General features: G+C 37.6%; 1 protein-coding gene across 2 annotated transcripts in view; it reads right to left on the bottom strand.

Annotated features, from left to right (window-relative positions):
- PRKN (parkin RBR E3 ubiquitin protein ligase) overlaps nucleotides 1-15,236 on the bottom strand; it is a 700,377-nt gene that overhangs the window by 213,220 nt on the left and 471,921 nt on the right. For both annotated transcript variants that reach the window (XM_088142815.1, XM_088142813.1), the window contains exon 7: nucleotides 8,744-8,880. In XM_088142815.1, coding sequence (XP_087998941.1) covers nucleotides 8,744-8,880 — 137 coding nt within the window. The remainder of the gene's footprint in view (nucleotides 1-8,743; nucleotides 8,881-15,236) is intronic.

Below are 15,236 nucleotides of genomic sequence, written 5' to 3' on the forward strand. Positions count from 1 at the left end.
CTCTGCCCCTCTAGACTGAAAGTGTTGCCTTGACCAGACTGCTCTTTCTGCCATCCCAGTGCTATCTTCCCCAACCACAGCACTATAAATCTTAGGTTTCCTTCTTTCTTTCATCTATCCATGGGCCAGGAGCAGCATTTAACTTCAGCTTTTCTATATATCAACTAGTTATCTTGTCAGGACTGGGGATAATTGTTTATAACAAACTCTGATTAGTTTAACAACCCAGTTTCAGAATACCTAGTTTGGGAAACATCACAAGCAAATATTTAGGTTAACTGTAAAGGGCATAGGGAATGGCTTTGAAGGACAGGAGGAAGAGCTGCTACCAAGGCAGCGGTCAGATAAAAGGGGCCTGAGTCTGGGGTAAGAATGTAATATGAGTAAACGTCTCAAAGAAGCCTCTCCCTAGTTCACATGAAGATAAAGGGGAAGATGAGCATTCAGACTTGCAAAATTCTTTAATTATAGCTTTACAATAAAAATAGTATTGACCTATAGTACATGGTAATGGTTTCCTAGGCTGATCTACCTTGAAGGGCTGACATCAACCATGAAGTTTATAAAGTCCTTCCCCAGACTGCCCAGGAGAAGGAATGGGAAGTGGACTTGTGTCAGCCCAAGGTTCATGAATTAGAGATGTGAATGGGTGAAGCTTCAGCACTATATGCAAATATCTCCAACATGGCCTAGGGAATTAATGTCCTCTTTGCAGCATGGCAGATTTGCAACTTAAAGAACAAATTTGATTTAAGATTTGTAATAAGAACTTACATCAATAAATTATACCAGATTGATGATTAGTGGTATTATTTATATGCAATATTTTTGTACTTCTTATAATGCCGCTGTCTCTGCACAGGGATTAATTATTTTCATAATTTTGTCTAAGTAGTAATATAGAAAATGTCAAAAGGAAAATTAGATTTTCACTTTCCAGACGTAGAAATTTAATTAAAGCCAACTCATAGTCAAAGGAGAGCATCCTTCATTGGTTCTGTGATGCGCCAATGATGCCATACAAGAGACCAGAAGATCAAAAAGCAAATCTTGGAATATTAATAGAGAACTTGCAAGTCTCTTCAGTTCTGTCAATCCCTGGAGTTTGTCTATTTGAAATAGACTGTAGAAAAAAATACCTGGAAATGATTTTCTCAGTTGAATAGTACTTCTGTTCATAAAAGGTTCCTAGTTATGAATCAACAATTGAGTAATCTGAATGAAGGTGAAATGCTTCTTACTTCCACCTAAGATTCCAAATTAAAGGCAGCTTCAAGAATTGAAAATTTAACTTCAGGTAAAGACAATCCCAATAAGATTTAAAAATTATATACTCTACCATGATGATGGGAGAAAATGTTTCTGGAACCATGTTGTCTATTACTTAGATTGCTGGCATGGCACTTTACAAACACGGGGAAGAATGTATTTGGCCAAAGTTTATTAAACTTAAAGAGAGACTAATATACTTGGGCTTATTAAACCAATCTTGATAATGAAGCTCAAGCTCAGATACTTTGGTCACCTAATGAGAAGAGAGGACTCTTTGGAAAAGACCCTAATGCTGGGAAAGATTGAAGGCAAAAGGAGAAGGGGACGGCAGAGGATGAGATGGTTAGATAGCATCACTGAAGCAATGAGCATGAAACTAAGGGAGGCAGTGAAGGACAAGAAGGCCTGACGCGATATGATTCATGGGGTCACGAAGAGTCGGACACGACTTAACGACTGAACAAATTAAACCAATCAATTAAAAATCAGGAATTACGTTGGCTCATAAAATTCATGGACTTTCCTATCTATAATACTCAAAGTATAGATAACCTTGAGCTCTTATCACAACAAGGCAAAAATAATTTAATAAGTACAGTTGAGACCTGGTGGCCCAATTGTCATGACTGTAATATAGAGGCTGATACAATTTGTTCAAATGAAAAAAAAAAAAAGCAATAAGAAGGGAGTGGGAGTTGCACTATGTGTTAGGTGTGAATTCTTAAATTACAGTGATTGGTCTAAAATCATGGAAATAATAGGATAAACCCAAACCACCATCTGAATGAATGTTCCAGTGCCTCAGCTGCTTCTCCAGCAGTGAGGCAATTACAGCCAATTCTTACCAAACATTAAGGCCCTGAAAGGCATTTGAAAGAGGGGCTTCACAATATGTAGGAGATGAATGAAAACCCTGTCCTCACATCATTAAAGTGTATTTCACAAGCATTGTATGGTTGCTGCTCCTGCTATCTCTGCATGCAGAGACAGCCGGGAGCAGAAACTTTGCAAAAGGCACGGCTGCTTGAATCATTGAAAGAGGGGCTTGATTCAGGCTCCGTGTAACGTGAAGCATCTCCTTTGAACGTTTGGTGCATCTTTTTTGGTTATTAGTCACATTTCTAAATCTCAGCCTACCTTCATTTACTCATTTTATTAATTTATTCCCCACTTTTCCTCTAGAACCTCAGGAAGATTCATATATGAGATCTCTCTTAATTTCATCCCCAGAATCCTATGAAGTAGGTGAGGGAGGGAGGGAGGGAGGGGGAGAGGGACAGAGAGAGAGAGATTGGGCAAAAGTCACTCAATAAATGGTTTGAGGCTGAGATTCCTGTTTTACCCTGAAGCTTCATTCTTGTTCAAACATTATTCAAACTTTCCAAAACGACAAACATACTGCACTATCAAATTAAAAAAAAAAAAAAGCTATAACACAAGTTTTCTGAGTGTTTTACTTTCCATTTTTCCCAATATTCTTGATTTTGTATTCCCCCTCAACCCAAGATGAAATCACGCATGCGTATTCCAGACACCAATCAATATTTGGAACATCCAGTGCTAACATGCACGTTGCAGAATACCTGTCAAAGTGCAAGCGTTGCAAATTAACACGTTTTTTAATTAACGAGTTTTAACTTTTTAGTTATTGCGATATTTAGAAAGCTTATAGATGACATAAATTATTTGCAAATAAAGCTATCTTGATTCATATTCCTCAAAACTTTGTGTATGCTTTTCTGATTAGTCAAACAACATTCAGAGTACCATTGTAACTAAATGAATAAAATAATTTTTGGGAAATGCAGTTACTATTTTGGAAGAATTAGACAATTAATAATTGCTTTTGTCCACACTATCTTTTCCCCTACTTCTGTGATTCAAATAGTGTCACTTATTGAAGTTGGTTTAAATAAGTGATGCAAAAACTAATATTTCCTCCTCATTTCTTAATGAATAAATGGGCATTGCAGCAATTTAAAATTTCCAGTATGATCTTGAAGCATTTTACTTTCATACTGTACAAGGATTTTTAGGAATATTAGCTTCAGAAGAATTCCTAAAACTAAATTACTAAGATTAAAAACTAACATTCGAACATGTTCAAAATTAACATGGAAACCAAGTTTTAAAAGGTGGTGCCTATATGCCAAGTCAGTCATATATTTAATAACTCCGCGATTCGGGAACTTGCAAATGAGCAGGAAACATGAAATTTATTGAGTCTCCACTGGGAATCCATACCCAGTAGGGCTATATTCAGTTTGGAGAGACTCCTTTTACTAAACAGAAGTAAAGGAAAAAAAATATTAACCAACCTCATGGGTTTCTGGTAAAGAATACAACTAGTTAATGTCCTTGAAGTTATTGTGTGTGTGTATGCGTGTGCCTTTGAATCAGTTTCTGACCCCTGGCAACTGCCTGGACATGTCCTTGCAGTTTTCTTGGCAAGAATTTGGAAGTGGCTGGCCACTGCCTTCTTCCTGGGACTGAGAGAGAATGACTGGCTCAAGGTCACCCAGCTGGCTTGTGCCTAAAATGGGAATAGAACTCAATCTCCTGGTTTCTAAGCTGGTGCCTTAACTGCTACAGCAAACTGCCTCTTTGAAGTTATTTTAGTATTTAGGATCTCTATACACAAATGGTCATTTTTCAATGGTCTCATTGTTGTCATCTATTACTATTGCTGGTCCTGCTACACATGATTTGGGAAATGACCATCATTCAAACCTAGTTTCTACAAAATTAGACACGCAGGAATCTTAATGCATATATCCTCTAAAACAGTGTTTCTCAACCTTAGCAACTTTAAAATGTGTGGACTTCCAACTGGCTGGAGAATTCTGGGAGTTGAAGTCCACACAAGGTTGAGAAACACTGCTCTAAAATATGTGGCCTTCATCAAGACCCACTGGTGTTCTTATACATCTTTAAATAACCGTGCTACTTTTCTGTAGCAATTTCAACAGTAACTAATGGTAACTTGGATTATGTATTAATATAGCCATGAATATCTCTAGATACAACCCCCTTCCCTCCATTTTGCAATTTTGCAATTTTCATGGGAATGCTTTCTTCTTCTCAGAGCTCTTTGGAGCATGTCATAAAATATGATTTACCATTCAAGAATAATAGGATGCAAAGTCCTGCCACCCCCAAATGCCTGTAGCAGCATGAAAGCTTGCATTTCTTGCTCCACCATTCTTTTCTTGTCATTTCCACCTTACACCAGGTTTATATTCCCTTGTGGGCTGTAATCCCATATTATTATCCTATTTTTGCATAAGGGGGTAGAGTTTGCATTAAAATATGCCACATATCTCTCTACAAAGCTCCTTTTTAGCTGAAAATTTCAGTACCCTTCTTAACAGTGAGATAACTATAAATCGGCTTTCATGCATATGCAAGTCTATCCTTCTAAGCACTGTATTAATTATTTCAAAGATATTTAGAGGTCAGCAGTGACAGAAACCTCTATGCATAGAATTGCATTAATATAGGACACTATAAGAAAAATGGGATAGATCATTATATATATGTAGTACAATATAAGGTCAGAGTATCTGAAGCGCTTTTCTTTTCTTTTCTTTTTTTTAAAAAAGCAAATAGCAGAACCGGCTTCTATCTGCAAATATTCAGCGCCAATCCAAATACAAAATGGAGACATAATTCTACCATAGATCTACCTGAATAGTTATTTTAAAATGTATTTATTTATTCATTTGATTTATATAGTCACCCATCTCACTCTTTCATGACTCTAGGCGCCTTAATGTTGCTGCTTAACCAGATCCAAACCTCAGTTTGTATTCTTAGTTAAAATGACTGGACGTTATATATTGAGTCCTATTTTTCTGTTTTGTGTTGAAAAGACCATGTCTTTATGGCAATGTACATGCCATGTGTATAGGAAATCCCAGGTTCAATCTTGTCACTTCCTGTTAAAAGGATAATGTAACAGATGCTAACAAAGACTTCTTTCTGTCTTTAACTATTAGAACAACTTTAGTTGCTTCTCTAGTAGTGATGGAGAACTGGTCTGATCCTAGGCACAATCAATCAAACCAAAGGCTATAAGAAAGCAACAAAAAATGGAAGAGTAAAAGGCAGAAGGAACAATGGGAGGTACATACAGTCAGAAATTGCAGAGAGGAAAGCTCAGTATTACATATTGATGAAAGTCAAATGAATGTTCACCTTCTATACCTTGTCTATGTATAATAGTCCCTTTGTTGAGTCACATAAGTTATAAAGACACTACTGGTGTGAAATATGTTAGTCACTGTAAATTTCATCTTTAAACACCTCTGCATCTTTGATGATATATAGATGAATCTGTTTAGTCCCACTACATTTTCCAATGTTTCCATTCTTAAGTTTGCTATGGCTTTTTCTTCCTTCAGGATGTAGGAGGGTGGAGAATTAGTGAAAAAGTCTGCAGAAACTTTCATATGCATTTTCTCTTAATTTTATATGCACTTTTCCTAACACACACATTTTGCCTAATATTAAAACATTTGCTAAAGATATTTTAGCCTTCTTCCCTTTTAATATGCATAATTTTGTGCACTTTTTAAAATTGTGAATTATATCATAAAATTATAAAATGGTGATTTCACTTATGAGCATGCATCAGTTCATATATATCTGAAAAACTTAAAGTGGATATGCTTTTATTAAACTACAAACCAAACTTATTTCGTATTTATCCCTAAATACAGTTACAACCATCCAGTAAAGTATGATGTAGGTGTTTTGACCTCCAGATTGATATAATCAAAGCTGTGTGTGTGTGTGTGGATTTGTGTTGTTTAATTTCAGCAATACACTCCCTAGATAATTTCAGAAGCAGAAAGTCAAATGTTAATAGAAACTGCCGTCTATGATCATTATGCTTCATAAATTTATCAAAACAACAACAGAATCAACAGTGCTAATTTGCACATTTAAGCAAACTAAACAGTGTGAATGGTAAAACTACATTTTCTCCTGTAGCGTGAAGGTTTTTGAATGGCTGAAGGCAACTGAGAGATAATCATCTTCATCATATTCTGGACAAACCCTACTGACACCAATATGCTTTTCAGTGGCTTCACTGGAACTGAAGTACTGCAGTTTTCATCCAAAACAATTAAATAAAAGTAACTCTTAGAACTAGCAAAGTTATCGTTCTAAGAAATGATATCACAACTATTAATTAATACCTTGTGTAGAACAATGCACTTTGGACCACATTTAAAAACCAAGAGACATTTCACTTTTCTCTACAAATCTTAGCTACTTGCAAGCCCTTCAGAAAATAAGCAATGCTACTTTGCAGCCTTAAAGAGGTTTTTGTCCTGTTTTATTTTCTAGAGTTTACAATTCTTTGTTGACATCAGGCAATCATAGAGTATAATAAATTATAGAGTATAATAAAATATCATTTGTTATGATTTTATTTCTATAAACAGTGGCCTTTATCTTATAAGCTATTCTTCTAGCAGTAAGCGAACAGCCGTTTATGCAGGGGAACTTTTGATGGGTAATAGAATAAAATTTATTTATTGATTTATTTAATCCATATGTCGTCCAACTCCCAAGACTCCAACATTTTAATTGGTTAAATGTTGTCTGTTTTTATAGGCATAGTTTAAATGCTATTTTAACAATATCTGAGTAGTATTATAAATATTTTGTTTTTGAAATTTAGTTTTTGTATTATTTGATGCTTTGAGCATTGTTCCTTAATGGAAAAGCAGGGTATGAATTCCATAAATTAATAAATTGATAACAACATCAGCAAATTACAGGTAGTCTTTGACTTTCAACCATTCATTCGTTCAGCAACCATGCAAAGTTGTGACAGCATTGAACAAATGGTGGTTATGACCAGTCCTTGGAGTTCCAGCCATCCCAGCACCCCCGTGGTCACATAATCGCAATCTGGGCATTTGGCAACTGGCTTGCACTTATGACCGTTTGCAGTGCCCCACGATCATGTGATCGCCATTTGCAAACTTCCCTGCCAGCTTCCCCAGAAAGTCAAAGGAGAAGTTGGCAGGGAAGATGGCAAGTCACTGGGCTAAGTCTCCCCCACCCGAGCATCCTCCCCAGCCTCTCTGTCCTCACACTGTGACAGCCACTCGCACACTCCCGTGCACCTTCCCCAAGCCTTTCCATGCCTCCTCCACACCCCAGACACCCCTTCACCACCACCCCCACACCAAGCAGCAACGGCCCCAAGCCTCACTGGAGTCACGCCATGCTGCTCCAGCCACTTGCACACCTTCCCCCACTTGGCAGCAGCCACTTGTCTTCTTGCTAGCCTGCTTGCAAGCCACCTGGGACTTGTAACTTCCTGCCAGCCTCCTCACTGACTTCGGTTGTGGGAAGCCAGCAGGAATTTGAGAGGAGGTCCTTGTCTAACAACAGCTGCAATTCCGTTAACAACAATTTTTTTCCAGATTTTTTTATCCTGCCTTTATTATTTTTATAAATGACTCCATGGTGAACATACCTAATACTCCTTCCTCCTCCTATTGTCCTCACAGCAACAACCCTGTGAGGTGAGTTGGGCTGAGAGAGAGTGACTGGCCCAAAGTTACCTGCCGGCTTTCATGCCTAAGGCGGGACTAGAACTCAGAGTTTCCTGCTTTCTAGCCTGGTACCTTTAACCACTACACCATACTGCCTCTTTTTTGGGGGGGGGCTGCAGTTATTTTGGGGGGGGTTGCAGGGAGTGCCGTCGCCAAGCGATGCAGTTGCGCTTTATGAGCGCATTGCTTAGCGATGGAAATTCCAGTCCCAATTGCCATCATAACTTGAGGACTACCTGTAGAAAGCACATGCATTACAACTCTACAATGTCTACACATTATTATGGGTAAAAAAAAAAAAAAAACATTTTCCTTCTTTTTTCTTCATTGGCCCATCAGAAAAGTTTTTTTCTGAACTGTGAACTTTTGATTGCATGTACCTTCCTTTTTTTTTTTTTTTAATTTAGTTAATCAGAAGGGATGCTCAAACCAACAAATGTTTGGGTTATCAGCCTGAATTTAACACAGAAGGGAATTAATTAAGAAAGATGAAGTTATTAAATGAAGTTTAGCTTCCTGTAGTTGACTCAGAATAAGAAAAGTAGAAGTCATTCATCATTTCTCTCTCTCATTCCTTGTCTAGCAGTTTAAAGGTGTTACAGTTTAACACTTTTTGATGATAAAATCTAAGGCCAAACAATGTAGATATGTGCTTCTAAAAGAAACACCCTTTAGAACTAAGTTCCAATATGGGGAAGACAGAGTGAGGAGCTTTTTTGCAAAACTAACAGGCTGCCCATCAAAAGCAGCAAATGTTAAGACAGATCATTATTCTGCAGTATTAATTTATCTTAAATGTATGACAGAAGAGTATTTGTTTCTTAAGCCAGTGATTTCCTTCCACTGTTTGTAAAATAATTTTGAGGAAAAAAAGGCGCTAGTGGTCAACTTACCCACACATGGCAGCGAGTACCCAAAGACAGGATCGTGGACAAACTGGCGATTGTTCAACATGGTCACACAGTAGAGATGAAAACAGCCCAGGCAAATGACATGGTGATGAATGCATGGGAAGACTAACACAGGAGTCCTAAAGTTGAGGGAGAGAGAGAAATAAACAAAAAATAATAAAGGTAACGCGCAATTAAGCTTCCTGTGTGATTACACCAATATGATGTTTGCTTCATGCAGATAACTTTCAAGACTATATTCTGTAAGCTTAATTCTAAAAGGAGATCCACCTCCACACCAGTGCTTGAGCCTGTGGGACTTTGAGAAAGATGCAGTGGGAGCCATCACACAATGCCACTTATTTACAAAATGCCCATCTGACACAAACTGGTCAGACTACAAGATGAGTAATTGTTTCCAAGAACAGGCATACAAAGCAGAGTCAGAGTCAGAATGCTAGAGCAAAAGCCACTATAATTCAGAGAGTCCTGCCCACCCCAAAAGGCTGTTCTGTAAATATTGTACAGTCCTAATTTCTCAAGGCAAATACAGTAATTCTCCAAAATCAACTCTGCAGAATAATTATTCCAGCAAATTTATCTCTTCAAACAAATAGGAAGGTCAACTCTGATCACACACATACCTTTACACTGCTAGTACAGTTCATGACAGAAATCTACTATGGATGCACAACAATTTATGTCACATTGCAGGCACACAAAAACTACCCCCGCTCTTTCAATATTAACCACACACAGAGTCAAGATATTTACCTCTTATAAAATTACCCAGTCCACATATCCTGATTAGCTTTAAAAAAAAAAATGTTGTGCTCCCCCCAAGTTGCTTTTGGCCTCCAGTTTGAGAAGCCTTTCAAAATATATTTGTAGATAACAATATATCTTCTGTTATGGTGTGCAAACCACAAGGAGGAAATCAACGGTTCAGAGGAATATTGGCACAATTTTCTTTCCAAGGCTCGTGTAAATTGCAACAGCTACTTTTAAACAGGTGCAACTATATGAAGCCCAGGGGTTCAGTGAGTAAGCAAACTGCTGCTGTTCCCCCATGCCTGTCTTCCTTGTGAGTTTCAGAGGTACAGAGTATCTGATTGTCACCAGTTGAGCAGGGCTAATAGGTGTTCTTCATCACTGTGATGGATGGGTAGCCCCCACTCTGCTGCCTGAAGCTGTAAAGTAAATATTCCTACGGAGGATGCTCTCCTGGGATTTTCTTCCTCTTTTTCTTGATATGAGATTTGTCATTCACTCAAAAATGTTAATCATCTAGGGATAAGAAACTTGAAGGCAGAGGATAAGCAAGGTTCTAATTATATTTATTTGTAAGGATGTTCTTGTCTCTATTGGGAGAGGGAATATTTCCTGTGGGCCTGTGAATTTCCACACTATGTTCACAAAACATTTCCATGCTAAAAAGTTAACACTGGCAGCTCCATTGTATTCAGAATTCAATACATTATTTCTTGCTGCGTGGTGGTGTGAGATAACATATATTAAATGTTAAATTCTTAAAGAAATAAAAAGGGGGAAAAGGGCAGGCAGATAAATAATGAAAGAACCCCCTTAAATCCTGAAATAACAAGATGTCTCATTTAAAATTGCTTTAAAAGCTTCCAATGGGCTACAAAATTCCTGCTTCCTGTTTTCACCCCTATTAATGTCTGCAATTTCTTAAAGATTTTAAGACTACCATTTAACCCTTTGCAAATCTATTAAAATCTTCTATCTAATCTTAGAGTATTAGGCTGAATGCGACTGATATACATGACATATAATATTCCATAGTATTGCATACAATATATGCAAGCGCATAATCTTCTTTCAAAATAAGCTTTAAAAATCCATCTACTGCTGGAGACATCAAGATAGTGTGTTGGTAGCATTAAAATATAATCTCAGTGTTTTAAGGGATTTCACTGACTAAAGCAGCTTACAACTGAATTAAACAAAACCTCCCCGCCACTAATCCTTATTAGTTGACCACTTGCTGTTCTGAAATCTAACCACCCCTAGAACAAAAATAATCTAAAAAGAGAAGTGCGAGTTGGGTAGGATGAGTAAACCAGTCTTTCCTTTAATGTGCAAAAGACATTAAGTGTGTCATTTTTTTATGGAATAGTTTAACAAGAATAGTTTTACAATTAAAAAAAAATCAGATCTGAAGTTGCATTAAATTAACTGATGAAAACAGTGCCTCATAATGTGAAAAGTTGATTAAATTAAATTCCTCTTAAAAAACTAAAGTCTTTTCAAGCAATCTCACTTCTCTTCCAGACTCTATGGCAACATTGCACAAAGAGTTCAATAATGATTTAAAAGGAAAGAACAAATTATGGAATATATGGATCCATCTCTTAACAAGTTATATGAATTGCCAATGTTATAAGGAAACATCTAATATTGCAGTTCTTAACAGAAATCTTTTGTGGGTATTGCTGCATGAAACATTTGTCCTGAGGATATACAGGTACATAGAACAGCAGTCAAATCCCCAATTTTTAAAAACAAGCCTTCTAGATACTATCTAAAGATTTATTTACATAGAAGAAAAAAAATAAACATCTTTTTAAAATATTTTGTTTAAAACAAAAGTGAATTTTCAAAGAAATAATATCAATAAATGGACAGAGAATGACAAGTTATGCAATTAATGCTCTATATAACATGTATAAAAGATAAACCATACCAAGCAAAGTATATTGAGTTGTATTGTCGAAGGCTTTCACAGCCGGAATACAATGGCCGGTGTGGGTCTTCCGGGCTGTGTGGCCGTGTTCTGTAAGTTTTGTTTCCTAATGTTTCGCCAGCAACTGTGACCGGCATCTTCAGAGAGCAGGAGCACAGACAGGAGCAGTTCTCTCTGTGCCCAACTGCTCCTGTCTGTGCTCCTGCTCTCTGAAGATGCCGGTCACAGATGCTGGTGAAACGTTAGGAAACAAAACTTCCAGAACACGGCCACACAGCCTGGAAGATCCACACCAGCCATTATATTGAGTTGTTTTTAAGAGATAAATCTCCTATAAATGATTTAAAAAATGATTCAAGACCCCATCCCCAAATAGAGTCAACTTTGCAGTAGCCTTGTAGAAAAGCCTGGCCTCAGCTGAGAATGAGACTTGAGAGGAACCTCTGGGTCCTCTGCACCCATGGAGCCGAGCCCTGCAGGACCTAAGCCACGATCACTCTCCACGAGCTCTGGATACTGATCTAGAGTCTGTATCAGGATCCACTTGCCTAAGGATCTTGATTGAATTTTACCCACCCAGAGCAAACAAAGCATCGACTGGGTTCTTTTAGCCATGAACACAGAAAAATAATATTATTTATTCCTCCACACTCCCCCCCCCCCGCCCCAGATTCTTGAAATGGAATTATTTTAGCATAAAGCAAAACGTCTCATCTGACACTTAATTCCTGGGCATCACAAAACCACTGTCAGGGGCAGGAGAGGAGAGGGGAGAAGAATCTGAACATAGCCTATTTCCCTTTCTGTGTTATAAACACAAACTTTTCGGGAAGCACAGCAAAAGTTGCTGTGATGGGAAGCATTCTTAATTCCATACATTCTTCTTATGCTTGCCTCCAGTTGACACACAGCAAGCTGTGGATAATACCTATCAGATTGGCTGCAACAGAATCCTGACAAAATAAAGACATGAAGACTGATTTTGTTTAGATAAGAGCCCCAGTGGGAAATAAATTGTTTTGAGTATATCTAAAATCTTATGATAGGTATTATTAATGTATTGAGAGACAGCCCAGTGACCAGGAATGCTGTTCAGTGTGGGGAATTATTTGTAGGCACAACAGAGGCTAAAAGATACATCTTTTGCTACCTGCTTCTGAAAACCTTGGCCTAGCTTTGTTTTCTATTATTCCATAGCCTTCAATTCTGGGAAAGAGGCAGGCAAGGCTAAGCAATCTAAGGTTAAGGAGAATGCCCCATCAATCAGGTTTTTCATTAAAGACAAGCAAGCTGACATCACACTTGACATTTTTCAAATGTAGCTAAAGCCAGTAGATATTTATAAGGGAGGGCCATGGTGGAAATGCTTGAATTTATGAAAATCCCTAGGGTCATTTGCAGGTGACAATAGGATTTTTCTCACTTCTATCAAATATCTTAACTAAATAATACTAAAAGAGAGGCATATATCTATACAGCTGACTCTTAGGAATTACTTTCAGGGAGGCAGTAATAGACATCCAGAGTTTGTTGCTATAGAATAAAGAAATACGCTGCTGTTCATCCGTCAGTCAAGAATACTATATTTATTATAAAATGCCCAAGAGTCTCCCATTAGCACATTTTTATTAGTTTTAGCAATCTTCGTTTACCTTCAAAAGCTTTCTATATAAGCACCATAAAATTGTTTTCAATTTTGGATGGATCTCTATACTCTTCCAAAACAATTTTATTTGTTAACGTCCACAGGAGGTTTCTAAGCACATTTCATGAAGAGATACACTATTGGAAACAAATCTGCAAATAAACAAATAAATCCAAACTCTGGAAAAATAAGCAAACTATGTTCACACATACAGTTCCAAAATCAGACCTGTTACCACCAAGTTACATATAGGGACATTTTCATATATTTTCTATACAAGTAGAAAACCAGCAAAATCTAACATCTTATTTGCATTACACTATGTCTTTTGTGTCTGTGTGCGCCTTGGTGACTGCATGGACTAGTCCCTCCAGTTTTCTTAGCAAGATTTCCTGAAATGATTTGCCCTTACCTAGGGTTGAGAGAGAGCGACTGGCCCAAGGTCACCCAGCTGGCTTTGTGCCTAAGGCGGGACTAGAACTCCCAGTTTCCTGGTTTTTAGCCTGGTGCCTTAATCATTACACCAAACTGGCTTTCATATTTATATAACAGACTATGCAAACCCTTTGAAAGAATGTTTTACAAAGCAATTCAAGCTGCCCTCCAAACCTCACAGTGCTCAGGTACCAAAGAATGGAAGTGTGTTCTATCTGTGCACATCCATGTTCAGATACTGTGGAAAGCTCTGAAAGCAGTTACTCAGAGACTTCTCAGTGCTTTGAGCAGCAGATTCAGAAGGGTGATTTAATCCTTTTATCTAAGTACCTCTCAAATAGTTTTCACAACCCTGTTACATATTTGTAGTTATCTATTGCTATCTCTCTGATTAATATTTCCATGATCTCACTCCTTAACTACTTTAATTAAAGCGAAAGAATCACTACTTTTTTTTTTTTTCCCTCAGAAGGCCATCAAGTGAAAGAAAGCAAAAAATGCAGACAAGCAGTTTTGAAATGACTGTAAAACATAATGAAGAAATTCTGTCTTCTCTAGAGAGCAGACAAGATAACCCCAAAAGTCTAAAGAATACACCTGTGCAAAATGTTTTGAACATGCAACTCCCTGTTTGAGTTTGATAATAGTTGTTCCAACTTTCATATTCTGACCCCGTTCTGATAATTCTGGAAGTTTTCTAAAATGGTCTATTCGAGCTTGGAGCACTTCTGGCAAGGTAAAAACAAGATTTTGAAGCTCAAAATCTTAAAGTACAAAACATTTGGTCTATTTCTATTTTTAAAAAAATCAGAAAAATCAACACTAATAGTGGAGAGCATATAACAAACAATACATTTAGCTGTCCAATACTACCTGTATAACATAATGTAACAGTATAGTACAGTACAGTACAGTACAGTAGCTTCTTTTTATTGTTTATCTTCCTAATGGATACCTGCAGTAACCTGGCTGTTGGAAGAAGAAAATCCCATTTTGTACCATAAGTAGAATGCAAATTATGTAGCTGTCCCCACTTCCTTCCAGTAAATAATAGAGTAGGAGATTGCATTTGTCCTTATGTACAAGCAGCAGTGCTTAATTTCTTAAAAAGAAAGCAGAGTTAATGGTCATTTTGTCAAGGAGTATGGGTGGATACTGGATCATGAAGTATGCCATCAAATGTTAAGGGGGAGGGGGGTGAGCTTCTTCCCACCACCTCCAATGAACAGGTGAATGTGGGCTAAGAGCCACAGAATGGTCAAAGAAAAAATCCATTTTTTTTTCTCACTGTCAGTCAATAAGAATAATAGCTAGAACTGGAATGTTAATATGGGTGAAAGATGCAAGGCATAATTAGAAGAAGAGATATAGAAGGAAAGCAGCAAGAAGAATCCATTCTTGTGCAATCAGTGTTTGAAATCTTACTCCAACAATGAGGTGAGCACTGACTCCACACTATCTTTACAAAAATGATTCTCCACATTTTGTGTGGTATCTGTATGTGCCTTCAAGTCAATGTTGACTCCTGTTGACTGCTTGGAGAAGTCCCTGCAGTTTTCTTGGCAGCATTTTCAGAAGGAGTTTGCCCTTGCCTGCTTCCTAAGGCTGAGAGAGAGCGACTGTCCCCTAAGGTCACCCAGCTGGCTTTGTGCCTAAGGCAGGACTAGAACTCATTGTGTCCCAGTTTCTAGTAGATGGAATAATCGTAG

The sequence above is a fragment of the Python bivittatus genome, unplaced genomic scaffold, assembly GCF_059951505.1.
Source record: "Python bivittatus isolate LINGU-HERP-01145 unplaced genomic scaffold, Pbiv_v1 ctg000020_np1212, whole genome shotgun sequence".
Taxonomy (NCBI): Eukaryota; Metazoa; Chordata; class Lepidosauria; order Squamata; family Pythonidae; genus Python; species Python bivittatus.